Source organism: Motacilla alba, chromosome 3, assembly GCF_015832195.1.
Source record: "Motacilla alba alba isolate MOTALB_02 chromosome 3, Motacilla_alba_V1.0_pri, whole genome shotgun sequence".
NCBI lineage: Eukaryota > Metazoa > Chordata > Aves > Passeriformes > Motacillidae > Motacilla > Motacilla alba.
In genome coordinates, this window is record NC_052018.1 from 73,781,637 (window position 1) to 73,807,354 (window position 25,718).

The following is a 25,718-nucleotide window of genomic DNA, read 5'->3' on the forward strand; positions in this document are numbered from 1 at the left end:
GAGGGAGCAACTCAACAGAACCTGAGATGATGTCCGCCTTCTTTCAGAAAATTACTACATTAAAAAGCAGATTATAACACAGAAGAGGGAGGGAAACATGAAGGTTTATGCCATGCTAGCAGCACAGCACCTCCCTCTCGAGCACTGTGGCTCCAGCGCCCGAAACTCCCGGCGCGGAGTTCCCAGATGCGATCCCGACTCGTACACTGCACCTCTTTACGCTTTAAGCCATCTCCCCCTGCCAGCATCGCCCACTTAACCTGGCTGCGGCACAGCCACCCGGACCGAGTTCCAGTGACTTGCTGAGGTCACTCTTAACTGCAATTTCCCCTACGCAAACTTCATTGCTGCCAGTACGGTGGACTGAGTTCCACTAAAACCAAAACCGCCTCGCACCCTGCCAGCACCCCCTCATCATCGCACGCAGCGCGTCCGCCACCGCAGCTCCTCGGGCACACACCGCCGGTCCCGTCCCGCCCCCGCGGCTTCCCCTCCCCGTGTGCCGCCCCGCCTGGCCCCGCCCCAGCGCCGGTCCTCCCCCGGGGCTCCGGCGTGCGCCCGCCGCCTGCCCCGCTGCCTCGGTGGGCGCTGGATGCTGCACCGGAGAGGCCGGAGGAGCTCCGCGGCGGGGGCTACCCCGCGGTGAGTCCGCGGGCTCCGCTGTCGGGACAGCGGCGAGGGGGTGTCCCAGGGCTCCTGCGGCAGCGGAGGGGAGCTGCCGGGGGACAAAGGCGCGGGGCACGGGTGCCGGGTGGGAGCGGTGCCCGCGGGGAGCGGTGCCGGCGAAGCCGCCGGCCGCGGTGCGAGCGGAGAGAGCCGCGGGGCGCCCGGCTGCGCCCGCCGCCCGCGGGGAGGGAATGGTGGGGGCGAGGGCGCCGGGACGGCGGTGCGCTGCCCGCCGAGCCGGGAGGGGCTCCGTGCTGCGGCCGCCGGTCCCGCCGCGCGGCAGCGGCTGCGAAAGTCTATTTACAACTTTGTGGCTGGATGGGCGGTGCGAGCCTCGGCCGGAGCGATCTCCGGCTGTGTCACGTTATCAGGGGGTTTTCCCGTCGGAGCCGCCGCCGCCGTGGGTGTCTCTGCGCTTTCTCGGGCGGAGGCAGCGGGAGCGGGCAGGCACAAGGTGGGGACAGGAGGGAGTGGGGCTCTGGAGGAGCCTGGGGTCGTGGTAATTTATCCGTCCCTCGGTGTCGTGGACCGGGCCCCGCCGGTGGGTCTCGCTGGCGCTGGATGATGGGGTGATGCTGGGGCGGGATCAGCAGTGCACCGGCTGCGCGACGGGAGACACCCGAGGCGGCTGGCCGTGTCCCAGGGAGCTCCCCCGGGGCCGTACGATGGCACGAGTGCAGGACGCGTCCCAGCTGGTGCTCGGTTGGCTGCCACCTGCCTCGCAGGTGCCGAGGGAGACCGACAGGGACACGGCCCCGCGGGTCCCACCCCGTGGGGCAGCACCTGGGCCGCCTCCTTTCGGGGGGCAGCCTCGGGGGCGAGGGGCTGGACGCATCTCGTGGGGCTGGTCTGGGTGATCCCACAGCCGTAAGGGACTTTGATGCAGCCGTACGGGGCGGGACGGGACAGGAGGAGAGTGTCCCCGCAGGTGTTTGCTTGCGGGAGAAGGGGTGGGCGTCAGCAAGGCAAAAGTCTCCATACCTCGTTGTTTTTCCACGTCTTGGAGTTGTTTTTTGGTAACGATTTACAGGGAAAGGCTTTGGGTTTCCTGTGCTGAGAAGTCGTCATCGTCGGCATCGAGAGATGTTTCTCCTGCTGTTCGGCAGTGACAGGCTCTCAGGTTAACTCCCCTGTGGCATTTAAAATGCACATCTGTGTTTTTCCACCACACCAGAAAACTAGCACACTGTCTGAACCTTCAGAGTACCACTGTGATGCCTGGGCCCTGACAATAAATACTTCAAAAACGTTTTAAAAAAACCAAACCAGCAAACCACAACTGTATGAACACTGGTGACCTATTAATTTGTTTAGCATTTTTAATTTTTATTTTGTTCCTGGAAAATTTGGAATGACAACAGAATGCCTTGGCCTCACTGTTGTTTATTCCTCCCATTTAATTGTACCTTTAAACACTCTTAATCAAAATGTTCTGGTTTCAGCACTGGTGGTGGTGGGAGTCTGTGTAGTAGCCTGTGTTTTGGCTTCAGATAAGAGGTGTCAAATCAGAAAAAAATTGACTCTAAGAGGTGAGTGGGGGTCGTGTTTCTTGTAGAGATCACCTTGAGGAAGAAAAGAGGGGAGGCAACAAAAAAGAGTAAGACAAAAATAAGTCTACACAATGCTGTTAAGGAGCATGAGTTGTAGTGATTCTTTGCAGTGGTCTACCGAAAAATCTGTGCTTTTTGGACAGGTTTTTTTTTTTCCCTTTAGAATTTTTGTTGCTGTTAACTGGATTTTTTAATACAAACTTGATAAAATGGGATAAATACCAGTAACACCAAAACCATTTGGATTTACATGTGGTTTTCTCATCTAAGTCTTTTTCTGATAGAAGGTTTTAGACCTAAGTGAGGGACATATAATTTAGATTTTTTATGCGTGAATTTTTGTGGGGTTTTGGGGGGTTTTTTTGTTTGTTATATTTTAGTTTGTTTTTTTTTAAAATCAAAACTGATAGTACTTTAAAGCTACAGCACTTTTCTCTTCCCAACACTGCAGGTAAAAAACATATGAATCCAATGATTGGCTCTCTATCAGTTGGCTTTTGTGGTAAAGTCGTTGCCCTACTGTTCCTCCAAAGTGAGACAATGTAAATGACTTGCATGCTTACTGTGCTCCAGGGTTACACTTCTTTTCTTGCAGAAAGTCCCCTGTTACTGCGCTGCTGCTTGATTATCTTGGTGGTGTTAAGCAGTGGTACCTTAATTCGTGGTGTGTGATCAGTAACTCTGTGCAGACAAACGAGGGCTTGGCCCAAACAAGATCCTCTGGCAAGGAGGAGCTGCTCCCTGGAGAATCGCAGGAGAAGATAATTTGCTTCTTGTTTAACCATTACTTATGTTTGCCTTTTCTTTTTTTCCCCTCTATTTCCTCTTTTTGCACAATTCAGCATTGCCTCAAAAATGCAGCACTCTCTAAGGCTGGGTTTTTTTGTTTGTTTTTTTTTTTTTTGTTCTGTTTCTTTTTTTGTCTGTGTCTTCCCCATTGCTTTGCTAAAGCTGATGTCTGACAGTGTTGTGTGCAGTCTCTGAAACTGCATCTAATCATAAAGACCCTGCTGTTTCTGTTAATTTTATCAAGGTATTGGCAGATTGGCATTTTCACACTAGTAACAGATGCAAGCTGTGTTCCAGGTGGAGTTTTATCTATTCTTTTTGTCCACTTCACATAAATCAGTATTCCTCTCTCCTCTGAATATTTTCAAGACTAGCTTTACACTTGAGGGGGAAAAAATTAGAAGCAAACTGATGCAGAAACTGCCTGGTTGGTCTGGATATTTAGATAGTGATTCAAATGCAATGAGATCAGCAGTGGACTTTCCCCTTCCTCAGGGGAAGCAAGCCAATTTATTTTTTTACATGGTTATTACTGGTAGCAAAGCTATTTCTACTCAGAAGAATTTGTTACATTGTTAAAAAAAAAACCACACAAAAACCCAAAAAAACATGTCTCTCCTTATTTGTCCTGCAGCTCAAGGTATTGCTTGTGAAATTATAATTACGCTTTGCTCTTTATTTATTTATTTAATGAGGACTTTGTAGTCTGCTGCTTCTATAACTGTTGCAAGATCTTGGTGAGAATAGCAATGAAGAAATTTTTGGGCAGTTCTGCAACAGACTTCTGGAGTCTTAGGGATACATTCCAAGTCAGTCCAGTGTAGCTCAAGTGAAAAAATACTATCCTTGTAAAACAACTTGTGCAAAGACAGGCTTGTAGAAGAGTATCTCTCATCTGTTGTGCTTGAGGCAAGAGTATAATGGATCCCCTTGGGAGAAGTCCTGTTTATAGCCTTGGTAGACTAAAAATGGAATTTGTTTCCAGTTGGAGAATTAACTGATAGGCTTTTGGGTCAGGACGTGTCGTGCATTTGCAATTTGCACAGTATAGGAAGGTGTTTCTCTTCTGAGTTGCCAGTAGTGAGGCCAGGTCTTGCTGCTGTTCTCCTGCTTTTCCTGAGTTTCCGGACAGTTGCTGTGCCTGTGAAGGAAGCCTGGCTTTCCCTTACTGTAACGAACTTGCTGCCTGTACTTTGCCTCTCCTGTTTCCCATTGATAGAAAAGATGAATGGTCTTTACTAAAGAGCTGCGATTTACAAGGCAGAATTGCCAAGTGCTGGAGTGCTAAATTGAAGTATCTCTGTTCTTGTTCTTACACTGAGATTCTGCACCAGGATTGTCTTTACTGTGCTCCCGGCTGTGCATTTGTATGCCCATAAATGAGATTTCCCTAAGGGTCCATCTCAAAAGGGACATGTCAGTGTGTTTGAGGGGTGACAAGGTTGCTGTTACTGAATGGCTATTCCAGCAATTCACTTCTCTTAACTTTTGCAAGATCTCATCTGATGTGTGTTGGGAATCCAGCTGAGAAAATGGAGCTTGGCATTTCTGACCAGGCTTCCTTTGCAGCTGCTCTGTGTGAGGTGTAATGGATACTGGGGTTGGCTCATGCCCAATGCCATATTTTGCTGGTTCTTTCTCGTGCTTCTGCAGCTGTCTAGGCCAATTGATACCTTAAATTGCCACTTACTCTTAAACTTTAATTAATGTGCTTGATTTATGAAGTATGAGAAAGACTTATAAGTGATTGGTGTTCAATAAACAAGTCCATTAGTAGATTATGCAGCAGTAATGAAATTCATTGCAATAGAAACGGTGTGTCGGTACTCAGATGCTATATGGTACAAAAAACGTACTGTAGTACTGCAGTACAAAACATACAGTAGTACTACAGTACAAAAAAGTACTGTATGTACTACAAAAGTAGTACACTTTTACCAGTCAGTGAAAAGGAAGGATCAATTGATCAGTTTATCTTCCTACAAGAAAATTGTTTGTCTTCCCAGGTAAAAAAGTGTGCTGGAAAGGAATTGCATGCTCTAGATGCAGACTTTACTGTTTGGGTGTTCTTTAAACTGTGTACATTGCTAAGTTTTGCATGTAGTGCTGATAAAATAATGTATTTTAAAAGGCTGCCTGTTTTTGTGTACAAAAATTCAAAGCCACTTTCCATCACTTAAGAGCGATGGAAAAACATAATCCCTGTGAGATCCTAATTCGCCCCTTTTTGCCTGAAGCCTTTAATAGTCACTGTCTATATTTTTCAAAGAGCTCCTGAACTCAGTTTTGTTTCAGCTAAATATTAAGCTCATAAAGTGATTCATGTTGTGTTGTCCTCAAAGGGAGCAAACTGCTGAGGAGCTTTCTTCTTCCCATGGAAGAGGTGGATGGAAGCGTGGCAGCTACCTTGCGTGGTCCTGCCATTGCTGCCCTGCCCTCGTGCTTCCATGCATTGCAGGAGCAACTCCTTTGGTGCTCTGTCCTTTGTTAAGCATTTTTTCCTCTCCTTCAGGACTAGTAAATGCACCCAAAAACATGAGTCACTTTTCTTTGGCTGCAAGAGAATGCCGGTATCCCTGGGTTAGGAGAGTTGTCCCTATCTCTGAGTTTAAGGACTAAGGACAGAGTGTCATAGCAGCATGGTCCCAGGTTAGGAATGGGTGTCCACAGAATTTTGGGAGATTCCTTCTTCCTAAACACATTGTGTGGGGCTGCAGAGCAGAAGAGTTACAAGCACTAGAGCACATTTCCTGTCCTAGAATCCACTTGTACTGCTTGATGTGGGGCAGGGAGGCTTTATAGCACAAAGGTGGGGAGTCTGAGCACTCATGCCTAACTAAGAGCTGCATCTAATCCTGCAATGAAGACTAGCAAGAAAGCATTTTCCTTGCCATTGTTTAAGCTCAGTGTCACCAAGGAGGGCTGCTTGTACAGGAAGAAAGGAAAAAGCATGTTGGCTGGTATCTAAGACCAATGCTCAGCGATTTCCTCGTCACATCTGCTTGGGTTCACGGCCCTGGAGTTTTTGAGGGCATCTTGCATTGCACCTCTTGAAGAATCCTAAAGGAAAGGTGGGGGCGAGGCCCACATCCCTGTCCTGTGAGAGGACTGTGGTCCCACCTCACCAGGTGCCGAAAGCCTGCTGTAGGTGCATCTCCCAATTCCATGGGCTGAAGCCAGTTGTCTCTGCTGTCAGTGTTGCACATGTCCACAGCCAAGCAGCACCAGTTCTGGACTCCAGTTCTTCAGAGCACCCACGTGACTGGGAGATATCTTGGTATTCCTCGTTCAAAATGGCTTTGAATAGGGGCTTCCTACGAAGTAGTGTGCAGTGTTTGAAGATAGATGTGTATTTTACCCAAAAAGCAGTGTGTGGATACTAAATTTGGTACCTTACCTCCCTGTGGCATCCTTGCCCTTGGATGTGTTGTGCTAGTCCTGGAATGATGCTGAGGTAGACACATTTGAAAAGTAAGGGTGCTTCTGGGAGTTTGCTGCAGGATGTGACCTAGTTGTCCTGACTGCTGGTCACAGGTGGCACTTCTCACATCATCTTACAGCCATGACATAAAGCTATTAAGCTTCAATCTTGTTTTCTGCCCTGACAAGCAACTTTGTTTCCGCTCCTTCCTGCTTGATGCATCTTCTCTGAGAAATTTTCATCATTGCAGGGGTTAGTCAAAGGAGGTGGGTGGAGTTTTTTAAAATTGCTGAGAAAGGCTTATACATGCCATCATGACATCTTTTACTTGCTCAGGCTCTTTATTACTCTATTTTGCAGATAGTACTGATGCCCTACAGTGTGCATCTGAGGGGAAAAAATACCCGGAAGGTGAGGGGGGTTTTCAGTTCTACGACTGTGTTTCATCATGAGTACAAGGTAGCCCAAGTGTGGGTTGCTGCCAAAGGCAGATTTGTTTCCAGGCAGTTGTCTGTCTGTCTTGCTGCAGGACTGCCTTGATTAAAGCTGCTTAAGCTGTTTGTGAAACTGCAGCCTAAGAGTCTAGTGTTCTTAGAAGCCTAAGAGATCTCTGGATGATGTCTGGAAAATATTAAGAAGAGTCTTAATGTTTCTGGACACTTTTTGATGGGAGGCTGTAGGGCCACTGTGGCAAGGTTTAATCAGAAAGATGGTTGGTGCTCATTCTCTATCAGCTCTAGCAAAAGCACATGTTTTACTGTAATAAACCTTAAAAAGTATGTTTCCAGGTGTTTGTGACAGAAGCACAGAATTACCTGTGCTTTTTTTCTTGATAGATAAGAACTTTGTTCTGCTTTGCTACTCTGAGTTGGTAAGTTATGGCTAGTTCATCTGTTCCTTTTATTCCCCTTGAGATGTGGCTGTAGCTGTACCTAGCAGCTGAAATGAGAATTAGGGCCCAATTCACTGTGGTGTTATGAGCTAGTGTGTAAAAGACAGCGGTTCATTACAAAAAGTCACATGCTGTCTGGATGAGACATTTTCCCAGACAGGCTGGCAGTGGCATGGCCCCAAATTCAGTGGTGGCAGGACATCCTTGTGCCATTGGGTGTGTAGTGGGTGGGGTGTGAGGTGTTTCAGTGAGCCATCCTTCTGATCCCTGAAGCAAATGGCTCCTTCCTTCTCATTCAACTCCTCTTCCTCCCATGGGGGGCTCTTCTGCTCTTTTCTGCCTTGCTGGGGCAAGCCTCATCCATTCCTGCTTTGATCCAGCAAGTGCTGAGGTTCTGGCTCTGTGCAGGGAGGCAACTTGAGGGTCTGTGGAGAGAGGAGGGGAAGATTTAATTGAGTTTTTATGACCGTGTTTGAGCTGCTTAGTACGAGAAGGCTTGAAGTTAATGACAGGCATGTTTTCCAAAGATCCTCTGCATGTGTGTTTAGGTAAAATAAACACTGCTAAATAAGCTGTGCCACCACTCTGGGCACTAATAAGCCTCCAGTGTGATGATACCAGAAGAATACAAATAAATAGTGCCTTTGACTGTTTTAATTGATAGACTTGCTGGGCCTTTGACCAAGCAATTGCATCTCAAAATGCACTTCTTCAGGAGCTAAAACATGAAGTGACGTTAGTTTTAAAAAAAACAACACAACAAACACAAACAACCTGTAGGGTGTCCCAGAGGCTGATGACTGACTTTCAGCTTTTATTAATTCATCTGCAGTGCATTTGCTGGAGCTTTTATGGTTTAATTGAGGTTAAGAGGTTGGAATCTGTGGTAAACAAAGGAATGGCATATGGGCAGTCTGAAATTGTGTATGTTTAAGTAAGAGCATTCCTTCTGGTCCCTTGTTTTCATTGGGCACTTACTCCTGACTCACAACTTTTTTTTTAAAAAAAAAGTAAAGGTGTAAACATGCATTGCTAGCAAGTTAATGATTCATTAAGTTTTATCACATCCTAACATACCTCTAAAGAAGAGAAGGTTGAGCTGGGCTTGTGTTTGACCTCCCCCTTCAGATTAAGGACGTTTCTTCTTTAACCCCTTACCTGTCCTGGGAGGGTCCACAAAATCATTTGTTTTGAATCGTAAGAAGAAAAACAACTTCTCTTTTGCCTTTCTCACTTCCCTGTTCCGGTGGGCCACAGCTGTTCTCTTAAAAATTCAAATGGAAAAAGCAGGCGTGGGAAAAAAACTCTCCAGAAACTTTTTATTGTAGAGGCTATGGGGAAGTGGGAGTCAGTTTCTTCAGCTGTCCAAAGGAATCTGTGTGCATGTGTTTGTATTTTATGGTAACTTTTTTGTCCTACTTTCAGTTCTGTTTTGAGCCCCATGAGTGTCTTCACTGGCTGTGATACCCCCTTGTGAGAGGGAACGTGTACTGGCCAGTGCAGCCGTTTGACAATTAAGATAAGTTTATACTTGAGGTCTTTATGCCGTTGATAAAGTTTATGGCATGAATTACATCAGCTGGCAATAATAGTGGTGACCTGTTGCCCTCAAGTCATTCTGTAGACATCTGTAATTTATATACAGCTGTTAATAGTGTGTAGTCTGGACCCGAAGAGAACATGTGAGTATAATTATTTCAATAAGAGAAGATAAATCAGAATTTTCCTCTTAATATTTCAGTTAATAGCAGCTTTCACATGTCCCATAAAGTCAAATGTGTTTTTCTCACTTGCTTTAGTGTAGAGCAATCTTTTAAAAACTCCTATGTCACCATGACATTTTTATGAAAATCCTTTGCTAGGATTTTTTTTCTCCTGAGAAGCTGGGAAGCTTCAGCTTCTCCATGTTTTGCTGCTTTGGAATGTGATTTGAAGAATTGTTTACCCAGCATGTGAAATTGTTTTTACTTGATGACCAATGACAGCCACCTGTGTCGAGGCTGTGAGCAGTCACAAGATTTTATTATCATTCCTTTCTATTCCTTTCCAGCTTTCTGTTGAATCCTTTCTCTCTATTCTTTTAGTATAGTTTTAGTATAGCATTTTTAATATAATATATATCATAAATAATAAATCATGAAACATGGAGTCAAGATTCTCATCCCTTCCCTCGTCCTGGGACCCCTCGAACACAGTCATACCCCTAGGTCTTGTTAAACTAAATACTTGTTCTGAAAAAATGCTTTAATAACTCCCTTGTCTGCATTTTTTTTTTACTTCTGTCTTATGAGGAATGCTCTACGTAGCTTGAATCAAAAATTGCTTTGTTAAGAAGCATTGTATATGCTGGCTCGAGGAAGGTGGTGCATGGAACAGCTTCTGAATTTGCAAGAGGACACTCCTGGATCTATGTTGTATTTGCTTTAAAAACTAATTTTTAAAAAATTTGTGCTTGAGTACAGAGTTGAAAGGAGAGGGATAAATCCAAGTTCTGTTTGCTGTACTCTACATTATTGTTTGCTTTTCCCATCTCCCCCACAAGAATTTGATTCTGCCATCATTTTCTCCTGAACCAGGACAAACATGATTTTAAACACAAAATGCTTTTAAAACTTATTTGCAGTGCACAGGCACACAAGTACATGCATATATGTGTACGTGTGTTAGCGTAACATGGCCTGTTTCCCTGCTGCTTGTGATCCCTCATCTTTTATGCGTTGTGGAAGGTGAAGGAAAAGCCCATGGCTCCCTTCACAGCCTGTCCCCTGAAGGTGGGCTGGGCTGTGTGTGGTGGGAGAGGGTGGCACTTCCAGAACCAGTGCATTGGGCTGCCCTTGCTGGGGTCTGCACCTGTCCCTGGTTGTGTGGGGACTTTGGGGACAGGCATCAGCCAGCAGCAACTCTGTTGCTGTGCTGCAGGTGAGTGCTCAGGTGTTGCTGGTGGAAGGGAGTCAACACCTTTGTTCAGGGCAGTTGGGGGTTGACTTACATCAAAACTTGTATGGGGATGGAGTGGACCCCATGGTTGGTATCTTGCTGGTTTAGGTCTCTGCTGGCATTGATACCTAACCCACCCTCGAGGAACTTCTCCCCTTCCTGATGGATTCCTCAGGTGCCACCGGATACTTCCTGAGAGGAATGCTGAGAGCATTGGAGAGGAGAGGGCTATACATAAAATGGTAGAAGTTGCTGAAGAAACTGTCTAACCTAGCTGTAAAGTCAAGATGATGTTGGCTACTCTGCATTTAGCTGCAAAGAAAACTTCCATCTCATGTTTCTGTTAATGTCTGAATTTCAGCTGTAAGATGCTTGTGCAGCTTGTGCTCAGTGCTTGAGAGGAGGGCAGTGCTTACCTCACAAAAGGTGTTATACAGTGGCTCAGCCTTTTGAGTTTGTGTTCCACCTCCTCCTTTGAGTTGAGGTGTAGAGAATTTCAGGCACTGGTTTCCCAGGGAGTAGGGATGGAGTGAGGGGGAGGACAGCACAGATGAAGTCCTCTGCACTGACATGTGCCTGTTGACAGCCCATTGAACTCTCTGCTTTGGGAGTGAGTGAGGTGCCTGGCTGAAGGATGGATGGGCGCTCCCCCAATGTCACGAGTGTTTTCAGGCAACGGCCCAAGGTGCCACCTGCCTTATCGCTTACACCAGTCTGGAAACCTTGAGTCTGGTTTGTTATTCCAGGAAGACCTCATTGCTTTATGGCACTGTCGTGGGACTTTCAAACTGTTTAAAAGATTGACACTGCCTGGTTTGTGCTGTGATGCTGGTGGAAACATTGACTGGCCCTGGAAAATGGATGACTGTTGGGAGTGGTTTTGTTTTTAAACATCTCATCACACGCATGCTGTGAGCTGCTCCCAGTGCCAACAGAAGCACAGCACTGATGCTCTTGCCTTTTCAACAGGTACATGGGATGAAGGGAGCCTGACACCTGTCTGGAGAGGAGACCCCAGCCCCTGTGGAGCTGCCCACCATGAGCAGGACACTGCTGGCAGGCAGGATGCAGCCAGAGATCCGGAGCGTCTGCGTCTTCCTGCCCACCCGTGAGCAGCTCAGCCTGGCCGTCGGGGTGAGTGGCCAGGAGGTCGCTGCATCGCGGCCACGGTTCAGTTTTGTTAGCTCCCATTGTTCTCCCAAAAGCCTGGTGCTGGTCTGCTGACCAAAAGGCTATTAGCCAGCTTAGGGTAATTGGTTCTCCATTTTCTAATTGGGCAGCTTCCACTCATTCGCAGAGTTTGTTAGAAGTCAGGGCTGTGTTTGTCGGGTGGGGGTCTCCTCTGCTCTTTTTCTGTTGTTATTTACCTTTTATTATCTCTGAATGATTTTGCTGCTTGCAATAATCCAACAATTTTTAAAAATTGAACCTGAAATACCTTGATTACTTAGCAAGTGTACCCAACATATGACTGTTTACTCTTGTAAAGAGTCCAGCTATCCCTTGTTTTGAAAGCTTGCAGATCCCTTCAAAGAGTCTAAGGCAACCAGCCATTGAGGGTGGGGTTTTTTCCCTCCACTTGAGCGCTCATACACACAAAAAATCGAGGCAAGTCGCTTCATTTCTTTGATTGCTGCCTCGAATGTCTCAAAGTGTGAGTGACAGCAGGGCCAGCTCAGCTGGCAGCCCAGGGTGGCACGGTGTCTGCACAGCACGGTGCCTCTTTGTGCAATGCCGGCTGCTCCTTGAACTTGTGAGAAACTGAGCTGACAAGAGGCACTTGGCGTTCAGAGGACCAGCGAGTTTCAAAGATAAGTGCTCTCTTGTGAGCGTGTGCGTGCACTCATGTGGGCTGGGGAGATTTGGCTTTGTTTTGGGTAGGTTTTTTTCCCCTGCTTTGGGATGAGGAGGGGGAGAAGACAGTTGAGGTGTTATTTTAAGTACTTGATTGAAACTGTGGCTTTTGAAACTATGCATGCTAATCTTCAAAATCCGTGTTGGAATTTTCCTACCTGCTGTGTCTAAGTGTAGCATCCTTAACTGAAACAGCCTCAAGGGCTGGATGGAATAAAGCTTTAACAGAAAAATCTGGGACGCTCTGCTTCTAGGTTACTGGTTCAAACCCAGCCCATCCACTGCCCCAGAAGGCTTCTGCAATCTGCTGGCTTTTGTGCAAGGCAGAAAACGATGATTTAATTAAGTTCTTGGCAGCAGGTGTATGGGCCTGGGTAATGGTCTGTTGCAGCTGACCCTAAATCTCACCTTCTTACAGCTCTTATCAGGGAGGCTAAAGATGGGAGATGGCAGAGCTGCTGGCCATGGGGAAGATGCAGGAGGGCAGTGCACCAGCAGGGCTGACACTGTCACTGCTCCTCGCTGTGCCTGTGTCTAAATGGAGCACACAGCTGTTCCTTCACTACTGGGTCATGCTCCGGTAAATCATGAAAGCAGTTTATCATAAAATAAATTTGGGGTGAGAAAGACTCTTAAGATCGAGTCCAGCCATAAACACGATGCTGCCAAGTCCACCACTAAACCAGGTTCCTAAATGCTACATCTGCATGTCTTTTTTTAATACCTCTAAAATACTTAACTAACATAAGAAATGGTCTTTTGCATTGAGTGCTGGCAGGGACAGAGGAAAAATGCTCCTGTTCCCCTGTCCTGTCCCAGCCTGCTGCCACTCCAAAAAGCTGGGGTGCCTTGTGCATCACTACGTTGTCCTGTAGAGGAATCCTCCACAGCACCCCTCTGTATTCCTTTTAAGGAATTAATTTTTAAATGAATTCGCCCTTGTCATTTCTTTTAAAGACATTCGCCCTTGTCATTTCTGGTACCCCTTTCTTTCTTGTCTGGGAAATTGGGAAAGTATGTACTTGGAGATGCCTGCATGTGAAAGGGAATAGCTGCCTGGGCCAAAACATGAGACCTCAACACATAGTTGTGTCCTAATTGCATAGAGAGTGAAACATGACCTGTTACAGCTGGGCAAGTCACCAGAAGCAGCTTTTCATTTGGCTTCTGACTTTACCACAACACTCATTCAAAACAGCAACAAAAATTAAGATTTCACAGCTGGAGAGATCTCTTTTTTTAAAGAGACATCAAGGCAATTTTCTAGTGATGTTGGTAGAACCCAAATGTAATTAGCACAACCACAGATGATACTTTGTGCATTTATTAGAATAATAATGCCACTACTAAAGATTTCCAAAGCCTTTTAACCTCTTCAGTGTGGAATGCAAATACTAAACAAGCTTGCAGCTCATTGAGGTAGGTAGGAATGGTTATCTTTCCAGCAGAATAAATTATAGATCCTTCCCATGATAAGCACAGTGTTTATGCAGGTAAGTCCTCCCTCTCCCCTCCCATATAAATTCCACCCTTCCAGATAAGAGTTTACCTATATGTGTTTTATGTGGTCACATACAGATTGAAGCTTGCTTTTTAAAATGTATTTGTCTTACACCATTCACAGATAGTGCTGTTGAAGAGGGAAGAGCAGGAGCCACTTTAAATTCTCTTCCCCCACAATCAAGTATCTCTTAATTAGCTTCGATGTCTACCTTCTGAATGTACAGTGAATCTGGGGGATGGTGAGGAGTAAAACTGCCTTCTTGGGACCAGCTGTGAACGCTAGGAGAAGCAGAGCAGTGAGGGGAACTAGGGGGTGCTGCAGCTCACCAGCTGCTCTGAGGAGGGCAAGGCAAAGTGAGAGAAACTTTTTGAGTGGAAGAAGTCTGGTGAGGTCCTGTGGGCTGGTGAATAGCAAGCATAGGTCTGAAGTCTTTCAGTTGTTCTGTGAACAGGAGAGCCAATGTTTCAAAACATGCGTACCAAGAAAAGTAGATATAGGCAACTAATGCACGTGAATATCTGTACACAGAATGACCTTGGAGTAGCAGTTACCGTCTGTAAACTTGCACTTGATTTCACTTTGGACTTAAATTTCACGTGTAAAGAAGCCCTGAGCCCGACATGGGGCGAAGCTGAGTATCAGTGGAAGGAATGAGTCATAACATTTCTGAGATCAATCTTGGCACAGGAACCATATGCATAGGGAAGAAAGTCCAAAGATGAAAAATGCAAAGGGAAGTATTGGTTGCTTTGAGCAGAGGGGAAAGTAGGAGGAGGGCACAGCAGTTGCAAACATAATTGGTATTGCATAGCCTTTAAGGCTGGGAGTAGAACTTGATACAGAAGGGAAGTGCCAATTGGAGAATGGACAAGGTAGTAGTAACTTGTGCAAGAACTCTGCCTAAATCACAGTTTAGAGCTGTATGCCGCAAAACTGCCTCTTGAAGTACTCAGTTCCCTGGAATTAAGTATCTTAAAGCAAGTTTTTCTTCCCTTAGGTATGAAAGCTTGCCACTTAGAAAGTTCATGTGATTGTGTAGCATTTACAGAGAGTCCTATGCTGCCTGTGACTCTTGTATGCCCATAACCATTCTGGCTAGAGGTAGGGCACATCTTTCTTAGCAAATCCTTCCCAGGTAGGAGAACATGCTCAGAGCTTGCTTCTTTGGCAAAGGAGATTGCTCTGTGCCCAACTTTGCCTTCCAAATGTGTGTTCTGGGTGTTTGACTAAACACTGCATCTAGGTGTGAGACTGAAAGGGTGCAGTCTCACACGGAGACTCATAATTATAAGATCCAGATGTGGTTTTGGATCTTATCAGAACTGTGCACCACCTCCTCCCTGCTCAAAGCTTACACGTGTTTGCATTGGTGTAGTGCAGGCTTCAAAGCTCCTGATAAAACAGTAGTGAGTGTCTGGCTACTGATGCCCTGTCAAGTAGAAGAAAATGAGTACTTAAATGACCTCCTGTTTCCCATTGTCCATGTCTAGTGACATGGTACAGCCCGGGGCAGGGAGGCGAGTGCAAGCCAGTTTCTGGGGTGTGTGGCATACCTATACTAAAAGAGCTTTAAAAATTAGGATGGTGATTGGTTTGTAGGTGAGTTAAACAGTCGACTTTTGCCCTGTCATCTCTTGCTCGGTAGGTAGCACTGCACTGTACCCCTGCAGGCAGCTGCTCCTGGCACTGCTAATCTGCATGGTCCAGCAGTGAGGTAAAGAAATTCCAAGGTCTTGGCCCATTTTGCAGCTGCAGCTGGCTGCACCATGGCCTGAGCTGAGGTTGTCTGTGTCAGTGCTGTTCTGTTCTCCCCATCTGCTCTTTCTCTGGACTCCTTCCTCGTGCCTCTGTTGCCTGGGAGGTTTCTGTGTTTGCCTGTCCTTTTTCTCTCAGTACTCCTGGGATGGTGCAGTGGGACATGGGGAAATGGGGCTATGGATGGGGGGAGATTTAGTGGGAGAATCTTCCAATCATAGTGCACATCAAGGTCTGCACATGCAGTTAACCAGAACCATGCTCCTTCTGGGGCAGTCTGTGCATTACAGGAGGCAGGGATATCGGAAGGTCTCAGTGTGCAGGGAAACAGGCAAGGTCTTACAGGCTTTTGGCTGCAGCTGCCAAAGATAAAGATGTTAATGGCTGTGTGACTAGAAGCCAGCAGGAGACAGAACAAGCTCTTCTGTGTGGGGTATGAAAAAACCACATCTCTAACCTATGAGCTGCTCAGAGTCTTGTGTTTGTTTGGGTACTTTTGTTCCTGGTTCTCCTGAATGAAAACTTTTGGTTTTGGGTTTTTTTTCTTAAAAAAATATTTGCAAGAGAGCAGTATTTTTATTTCTGTAAATATTAATGATTATTATTCTATGATAATAGCAATAATACTGAAAGCAAAGGATGTTCTCTGGTGTGGTTGTGTTTGGGTATTTTACTTTGGTACCCAAAAATGTATTGGCTTGCAGCTCTTTAGAACTCTTCTTTAGAAGAGTTGCTCCATCCAGGTGCGTGAGCCATCTGTAATGTTGGATTGGTTGTGTCTTTCAGGTCAAAGCCACTGGACAGGAGCTCTTTCAGCAAGTTTGTGATTTAGTGAAGATTAAAGAGCCTCACTTCTTTGGCCTCAGCATTGTTAAAAGTAAGCAAACTCAATGCACGAGCAAGTGACTTGGCAAACATCCACAGACCCGCTTGTGTATTTACAGTGTGTGCATATATACACAGTGGCTGTGCCTGCAGGGGGAATTTGATTGTAATAAGGTCACAAAGTATGTAGATTATGCAGAGCCTTCCCAGAGCTCTTTTGATCTTTGGTATGTGGGCAGACAAATTGAGTAAAGGGGGGGCTTTTGTTCTCCACCTTTGTTCTTGGATTCCACCTCTTTGTGGGGCTTGCTTTCTCTCCTGTAGTGGTAGTTGCTAGTCAACATATTTGTTACTATATTCTAAACTATAGGTATTGAACAGGAGGTGGATTTTAAAAGGATTTTGGGGCTGAAAGTGTTATTTATCTTCTGAAGTCACATATGAAGAATGTGTCACTGGGGAGGAAACTCAAATGATTGTAAGGGACTGAATGCATGCATGGGACACACATGGGTTTTGCAATATCACATGGGAAATACAAAACTTTTAGTCCATGAGTTAAAGTCCAGTTTGCTTGGTCCTATGGCTTAGTATTGGCCAGGAAATGGTGTTAAGATGATGCTTTAAAGAAGCAAATTGATAATGAGAGATCACATTTCTGGTATGGTGTAAGCATTGACATTCCTTCCCACACCCCAACTCTTAGTAATTAGAAATGGACCTGTTGTCTTGTTTATCTATTATCTGTTGTCTTGCCTCCCCATATTTCTGAAAGCACTGAAAGACTTGTCTCTCCTCCGAAAACTTTTCTCAAGTGTGTTATTTACTACTGCAATTCTAAATATTTCATTGAAATAATTATATTATTTTATAAGTCCTTCTAAATAAGGTTTCTTTTGCCTCTTTATAAATATGTAGGATAAAATAAGGTGTCTTTTCTAAGTTTGTGCCATTTCCTTTATGCTCTTATTCTGTAAGAACTGCTTTTTTTGAGTGCAACATTGAAATGGAGAGGAACATAAGCTTTTTATGTCCATGAGGTTTGTAGAGTCTCCAAAAGATTCCTTGAACCTAATATACCTGTGCTTTAAACCAGCATAGTTTTTTTAATGTGAGGAGACCTGAATACTCTTAGCTTTTTTCACGAATCATCTGTGTTTCTGAGTCCTCCCCTTTGCAACATTTTTTAACACCAGGTTTTGCCTGTTCCACTTGAAGGACATCTTGGCTGAAATTGGAACCCTTGTCCTCTCCTGTAAGACAGGGCAATTTCATTCCTATTTTCTTTGAATTCTTCTGTTTTTCCCATGTTTCTTTCCCTTTTTTTCCCCCCTTCACATGTTTTTTTTGTTTCATATTTTCCATATTTTCCTGCTTTTGCCTTCCCTCACACCTTTTCTGTGAAGCAGTTTCCTTCACTCTATCAAGCACAAGGGCTTCTGGTCCCAAAGTAACCTGTAGTGGCAGATACCTTTCAACCTGTTGGAAATGCATTGTAACCACCGCATCCCAAAGAGCATAATAAAGCTGTTCTGACTAGAGTATATTGTCCACAACTTTAAATGGAAACACTCTTCTCACTTCATGAAAGTATTCTTCCTTTTAATAGCAGCTAATTCTTCCAGAAAGCTCTTAAAAAGTCAAGGAAAAGAGTTACAAGAGTCCAGTAGCCTGAATTTATATGTCTTTTTGTTTGTTTGTTTTTGTTTTGGGGGCTGGTTATTAGCTTTCCTGAAAGAAAAGACTTTTTCTGTTCCCCAACTTGGTTTCTCTCCACCTTGTTTTGGTCAGCAGACTGCTGATCATCTCCCTTGCTGCCTGTGGTAGCTGGGGTCTTGCTTCTATAGCAAATGTAGCACTGAGTCTGGCATTTGGAAGTAGCCTTTAAGGTATTGCCTGCTTCTCAGGGATTTTTGACTTCACAACAAGCTATCTGAAAAAAGGGAAGCGCTCAGGTCAGGTAGTGGGGCGCCTGGGCCTGGTCCCTCAGGAAAGGCTGAGCTAGGTGTCCAAAAAATGGAGAGGAGGCATCTACATTTTTGAACAAGGTAATCCTCTCCTTCATCATGCTTTCACCTCTGTGCTGCGGCTTCAAGAAGACATTTTTTTAAAAACAGCCACCCTGGTTTAGTAATAATACCTTTCCTGGTTTCTTAATGTGTATTTATTTTTGGTGGTCTGATACTGCCACATGCAAAACAAGGTATTCTAATCCACCTGCATCCATTACTTTGCTGCTAATTTGTCAACAAAACCCTGACTGTCAGCAGTAGCAAGAGAATGAAAATTAAAGGATTTCTACAGAACTGTAGCCAATCACACTGCATGGATTATCTGGATTAGAAGCCCATTTGACCTGCAGACGTTGTACAGATACACTAATGCTCAGTTGGTCTCCTACTAAGTATGTGTGTGGGGGGAGAGGTTGGGGTCCTTAATCATAAACAGAAGTTTAACCCCTGAGTGTGGCAAAAAGGGGAATGGCATCATAAAGCACCATGCAAACTGCAAACCATGAATGCTGTAAAATCTAAGCTGCAGGTCTTTGAGCATGTTTCCCAGCATTTGATACCTAAATATGTTGCCTTCTCTTCTGGCTGTTGTAGATACTGAGTGCAAGCTTCAGGATTAAGGGTAACAGTTACATTGTCGGGATAGCATTTATGAAAAATGCCCTTCTGTTCTTGAACAGTTTTTTTATTCTCAAGAGGAAAACCGCTTCATCCCAATATATCTGAGAAGGAAAAAATCTTGTGTCTGTAAGAAGTTGATCACTTTGGAAATGTACATTAATGGGAGGTCCTACAAACCTTGGGACATGTTGCTCTTCTAGTTTTGTCATGGATCGTCAGGCAGGCTATACCTTGTGTGCTCTTGCTGCTGAAGTGCTTGTTATTAATTTTGTTGGTTTTTTTTAACTTGTAGTTTGCTCAGTGAAAGATCCTGTGACCCTGCCAGGTTCAATCTGGTTCCATGGGCTTCAGCAGCTGGGTCTTATATGGCAAATCCTCCTGTGGGGTCAACCTTATCTAGTGCCCTGCGGGAGGTTTCCCTCTTGTTATCGGAAAGTGTGTGCAGCAACACATTCAGTCTTCTAAAACAAAACGGAATGTCAGCAGACAAAGAACAGCCAGCTTTCCTTTGTTGTAACCCAGATCCCTTCGATCCTGAGTTTTGAGCCATGCTTTTCTAGGAGCAAACCTTGCTTGACCTAAGCAGATGGAAGCCTTCAATTGGGAAGGAGCAAGACTGCAGCTCCTATACCCTGCCACTGTCTCTGTGTCCTCTTAGGAATTTGTCAGGCTGGCTTTCGTACGAAACCAAATCCCTTTGCTTCAGCTCCCCTGCCTCAAGAATAATACTCTGGTATTTAAAGTTATGGCTGTTCACCTTGCCAGGCCCACGCTTCCCAGCACATGCTTACCAAGGAGCTCAGTGATTAACTCTGCCAAAACCACTCTGCCTCCAGTTAACTCTTCTGCATGTGTATATCCTCCAGTACTGAAGTTCATGGACAGAGTATGCTACCACGTTATCTTTATATTACATGAGTATGTCTTATAACAAAGGGTCTCTTAGGAGACAAATAACAAAAGTTCTCTGAAATACCTTGTGATGATTTCTACACACCAGTCCTTCCTCACTATCCATGCTTCTTGCCTGTCCTCTCTTAAATCTGCTTGCATAGTTGAATCTTCTTTAGGAAATTCTCCTGTATTCTAACCTAAGATACTACTCCATTGCACTTACTTTGGTACCTCAGATGAGTTATATGCAATATAAGAAAAACACGTATAGAAATGTACCACCTAGAGGGAGTTGTAGGGGTTCAGATGTCCAGAGAATATAAAGTACTCCTTGAAAGGACTTACATGGTCTCTTCCTATGAAGGCAGTTTTTTGCCTGTACCTGCTGTCAATTGTTTCTCCTTCGGTATCAATACAACATCCAGCCAAGTGCTTTCCTGCCTGAGAATTGCAAAGAGTTTGTTTGCCCCTAGATGAGCAGTGCTGGAAATGGTTCTGCGGCTCTCCTTGTGCAGAAGAATCCCCCGTGACACTGCTGAAGTCTGAAGATCTTTGCCTGGGCATGCCTTGTTGCTAAATGTAAGATGCCAATGTAAAATTCTGGCAGTACCTATCCATTACCAGGAATGACTGAATCTGCCTCAGTGCTCAGACCTCAACAGTTCCTAACACCACAAAATCTCAGGCTTCTTTCATACTACCCTCTATATGACTTGTGTCCATCCCAGGTAAAGTGACCTCAGCCAGGACCTCCCTTGCTTTACTCCCAGCCTGTGTTGTGATTCTTCCCTTCACTTGGGATACATGTACTTTCCAGCTAAAGCTAAAAGCACAAGGTTTTCCTGAGCCAAGTTCTTTTAGACCCTTTAGTAAACTGATCAACCATGTATCAGAAAATGGACAACATTTCTTTCTATTGGCTTGAATGGTAACACCAGGAGCATTGAGAAGCTATGCTGAGGTGGTGGGAGCAGGTGCCATAGGGGTAGTGATTTTCCCAAATCACTAATGCTTGGAAGCTTGCGGAGATCCACATGCAAAAGGGGGTGTGTAGCCAGCTCTTCTTCATTAATCAAACAAAAAAATCCATGCTGGTGTTCACATTATGTGAGGGCTACAGCATGTGTTGTGAGGTATATTTTAGTGTGGGGTTTTGTTGGTTTTTTGTTTTATTAAATCTTCAGCTCTCCCCTCACCCTAGCATCCCTCTGTCCTGCTCCTGCTCTCTTTCCTGTTGCACCTCAGGGGACATAGTGGTGTTGCCATGAAGCTGCTTGGAGCGTCTGGGAAAAGTTAAGCGCAATAGCCATGGAAAATATTTTCCCTTCTCTTTTAGGCAGAAAATGCTTGCTATGTGGAAATTTGGCTTCACACTAATTCATATTTTATTTGAATCCTATTCTTCTGGACTGTCTAGATGCATTGCTAAAATATACAGGACTCAGCCAAATTTGTTAATGGGATCTTCCTGGCTGCCTGTGGGGCTAAGCACCCTCTCTTGGTAGGACACCTTTGTGGAATTTGTTGGTGCTCCTACCCCACAATGGGCACAGGAGGAGAACAGGTTTTTGGCATCACCATTAGCTTCTATGCAGAGAACTTATTTTTCATAAAAAATGAGATGAGGAGGAACTGGTTAATGCAAAATAATGGCCTTTGGGTTAACAGGGACTCGGAACTGATTTGACCCTGTATTACAGCCATAATTTTCCATTCCCATTTTTCCTGCAGTGTAAATAATGCCTATTGTAAGTCTGCATCACTCACTGGAACTGTGACACTTTTTTCTAACTGGGGACCTGGCACATTATTTTTTTGCAACAATGCGTGTCCTATATTTTTTTTAAATACATAAAATATGCCGAGCTAATTTTACAGAGTAAAAGTGTTTTACATTTCTGGTAACTGCTTATTTTGAAATGTGATTTTTACAGCATAAACTTTCAATCTCATTTGAGAATTCTTAAAGGTGAAATTGGGAGAAGTGTGTCAGTTTCTTTACTGCAAAGGAGCTGGCTGTCCAGATGCGTTTCTTGGGATTGCAGTGTAGTGCACTGGTGAGTTGTGCCAGGTCTGGTATCTGTGCATATGTACATAGGGGAACCTTTCAAGAGAAGCTGATGTATTTGTAAGATCACCTAGAGTGCTGAGATGAGATTCATGAACTCAGTGTCAGTAGCTGCAGGTGGATGACTGTATTTTTATGTGTGCATGCTTCTCAATCAGCTTCTTATTACCTTTCACTTGTCCTTCAGATGAGGCCAGTGAAGCAATGACAGTTTGTACCTGCTGAGTATCCAGCCCTGTTTGGATCCACAGATCAAATTTATTCTTCCCTGGAAAGGGGACCATCTGTGCATTTCTATATTGTCCTTTACAGCACTGCTTAGAGGTGCTGCAGTTTGGTGCCCTCATATTTGTTAGAGATGCTTATTTTCAAAGCAGGCAGTTTTAGCATCTGGCAAAAGATCTCTTAGGGTTTCATCACTAATCCAGTGTAAGGAAAAAAAACAAAACAAAGCTATCCACAAAGCAGTAGGGCTATGGAGGGAAATACCTCTTTGTTTTTGTAGATGGAGGCTTACATTGCAGGTTGACGTTCCAGCCATATTAACTTCATTAAGGCAGGAATGTAGTGCTGCATTCTTGCACAGAAGGGAGGATGCTGAGCTGGGCTGGGGAGGACCCCAAGAAGAGATGATACATTGGGGTGTCCTCCTGTAGCCTGGCTTATGCTTGTGGTTTATGTGTATCCCCCAATAGGCCTGATAATAACCTGGAATCCTCAGGTGTGACATCTGTGCCCTCACAAAATCATCTCTAACCTAATTAACATGACAGGAAAGAGGGGCTCTGGGGTGTTGATAACAAATGGCTTTACTGTAGGTTACACAACAGTTCTGTCACACTTTTCCCTTTCTGATGTACTATTCAGGGGTGATGGGATGGTTTGGGGTATGTCACTGTGCTTGCTATTGCAATTTTCCCCTTCTGATTGAGGAATAAATAATGTATTTCTCTAAATGCCTCTGGGCATGGGATCATTGTTGAAGTAGAAAGGAAAACTGACCCTTCAAGTTGTTATAGCCTCTTAACTAGGCATCACTGAATACCACAGTGCTGGCAGAGCTCACACCGGCTTTACCCATGACTGCTGTACCCATCACTCCTATACTGTGTGGGGAACCCATAGAGGAGAGTTTGCCCCACTGCAGGACTGCCAAAGCCCAGGCAGGGACTGGGTGGCGTGCTCATGTTATCCCACTCCTGTAGCTTACTGTGCAATTGATTCCCTAAATGAGCTTTTACTTACTTTTTAATAAAAGCTTTATGGAGTGATGCTTACCAGCTTGGCAGCTGATGAGGGACAGAGACAAGCCTAACATGAACAAACCCTTCTCTCACTCACTGACTAAGACTTCTATCAGCTTCTTCCAGGCAGGGTTACCTGATCTTAATGAACCTAGAAAAGAAAGGGCTGGGGCCAGTGTAGCCCCCAGCCACTCTATCCTAGACAGAAGTGAAGAGGCAGGTACAAGACGCAATCTCTGTGATGATAAAAACAAAACCAGCAAAACAGCAAAAATAACCTTGTCAAAACAGCAAAAATAACTTCCATGTCATGCTGTATCTGTGTGCTACAGCACTTAAATTGGCCACCACAGACACTTTCAGAAATTCTATACAGCCACTTTGATGGTGCAGTTAAATACTGTTTTGTTTCTGTACGTGGTATGTCAAGTAATGTGATAAACAGAAGTGTAGGTATATTAAAAGTACAGCTGCAAGCAGTACAAGGCAGGAAAGAGCATGGAGGCAGAAAAAGAACTTTTTTTGGGCATTGTCATTTTTGTATCCAGTGGCACTGCTATTTTACAGAAGATTTCTTAGTAGGGTGATGTGTGGGCTAGTTCTGGATAGAACCAGATGTGGTTTCTTTGACTTGAGGTGGGAGCTGAAGGAGGTGGCATTAGGAAGTTGTTTTGCTTGCTTGTTTTTTGAAAGCCAGCAAAGAAAGTATTTGTTGTATGTGGCCCTGTAAGGATCTGGAATGCTTTGGAAGGGCTGTGAGGTAGCTCAGAGACCCCTTCAACACCTACTAAAACACTGGCCATGCCAGGCCTGTATCTGCCATAATACAGACATGAGTGCAGGCTCTCATTTGGAAGTCTGGGCTGGTCTTAAAGGGCAGGAGTTTATTTTGTGAAGGGTTCTTTTTTCTTTTTTTTTCCCTCCCCTTTTTTACTCCTGCTCCTTTCATGTTTAAGGAGCAAGCTTTTCATCTTGGCACTTATGTCACCTGTCAAAACACTGTCCTAAGCAAGATCAAAGTGTAGAGGGACTGGTCAGGTGAATGTGCTCAGCTGGCATTGCTGCTGCAGCCTGAAACACCTGCCAGGTCTTGTCTTTTATTTTTTTCTTAAGAGACTTGAAGACTCAGGAAAAAAATCTTTCACTGGGTGAGTTGTTTGTATTTGATAATTGTTAAGCAGTGTTATGAAACATCAGCTTTGAAAGCAGCACAAACCTCTTTCAAGATGATGTGCCAATCAGGCTGTGTCTTGTTCACTCTCACTAGGGTGGAGAGCAAGTCCTGGTCCTTTAGTGTTTGGGGCAGGCCAGGTTTCCCTTCCTTTCATTCATCTCTTCTTTATATGAAAGAAGTTGGGTGTGAGCAGGACGCACCAGACCTTCTGAGAAAGGCCTTTGTGTTTGGTCCTCTTGTTTCTCACCCTTTCAGAGGATCCCCTTCACATGCAGAGGATGAAACCTGTCAAGTACCCAGCTCTATTTACTTACTTTTGCCATGTTTGATCATGGTGCTACATGATGGCAGAATACAAGCTTGCTTGTTTAGGTAGGGCTTGCTGGTTTAATAATAATGAAAAACTGAATCTGGTAAGCTGACAGTACAATTAGCTGGGTAAGATGATGCTTCTCTTTTTTGTAAATGGCTTCTTGATTATAAAGCAGGAATTCTGCATTTCTGGCTAAGATGTTTGGGAATCTTTAGCTCAGATCTCTTGAATGCATGAATGACCTTCCTTCCATGCTGTCTGGAGTAGCACATGTATGTAAGAGTACATTGTTTGTTTGTTTGTTTTTTTTTTCCTGGTCAGGAAATTTATTGCTTGGAAATAACTTGTAGAGTAACCTAAATGTTTAGTGTCTAAACATTTCCAATTATTTTATGTTGAATTCCTTTTTTTCTTATCTTTCAGATAATGAATATGTTTTTATAGACCTGGAGCAGAAGCTTAGCAAATACTTTTCAAAGGAATGGAAGAAGGAGACCACCAAAGTAAGAGAGGTGTTTAACTTTGGAAGCTGCTGCTTTTTTATTGGACTGCACAGTGAAATGAAAACTCTTAAACTAAGGTCCATAAAGCATTTTTTGAAGATAGTCTGCAGAATACTTTTCAGTTGCAAGATGCAGTGACTTTTGCATAGTTGTACAATTAGTTAAACCAGCCCATTATGCAACTTTAGCTGAGCAATAGTAACCACATGGTTACTGCTTGGCTGCTGCAGAAGTGGAGAAGGTCAGTTGGTCAATTTTCCATTTGAATTTAGTCTGGATTTTAGTCTGGAGATCTCATTTTTATCCTTAAGCAAAACAGCCTAAAATAACCTTCTGTGACTTAAGTCTGGTCTGCGGGAAATGACTGGAGCTGTGACTCTTCCCAGAGTATGTGCAAAAGGACAGTGGAGGGAGAGGAAGGATATTTTGTTTGAGACGAGTCCTAGTTCTTTAGCCAGCTAGCCCTGATAAGGGAGGGAAAAACTACATGAAATAAAGACAAGCGTATGTAATTGTTTAATACTGTTCATTCAGACATGATAACGCCTGTTTGTGTGTGTCATTTATAGAGGAGCCATAGTCTAGAACAAAGTATAGCATGCAATTGCTTTCAGATGTCTTAACTGGGTTGTTGTAAAAGTTGTAAATTACTTTTTTCCACCTTGCCTAAGCGTTTTCTTTTACAGAGTAGGCACA

General features: G+C 44.4%; 1 protein-coding gene across 4 annotated transcripts in view; it reads left to right on the plus strand.

Moving 5' to 3' along the window:
- The first annotated feature begins 489 nt into the window (after window positions 1-489).
- FRMD1 (FERM domain containing 1) overlaps window positions 490-25,718 on the plus strand; it is a 41,523-nt gene continuing 16,294 nt past the window's right edge. For 2 of the 4 annotated variants that reach the window (XM_038132906.1, XM_038132910.1), the window contains exons 1-4: window positions 490-642; window positions 11,225-11,389; window positions 16,155-16,245; window positions 24,943-25,022. In XM_038132906.1, coding sequence (XP_037988834.1) covers window positions 11,294-11,389; window positions 16,155-16,245; window positions 24,943-25,022 — 267 coding nt within the window. In that variant the 5' untranslated portion in view covers window positions 490-642; window positions 11,225-11,293. Of the gene's footprint in view, window positions 643-720; window positions 1,121-1,696; window positions 1,787-11,224; window positions 11,390-16,154; window positions 16,246-24,942; window positions 25,023-25,718 lie in introns of those variants that run through there. The other 2 variants (XM_038132907.1, XM_038132908.1) reach the window with 2 other exon arrangements.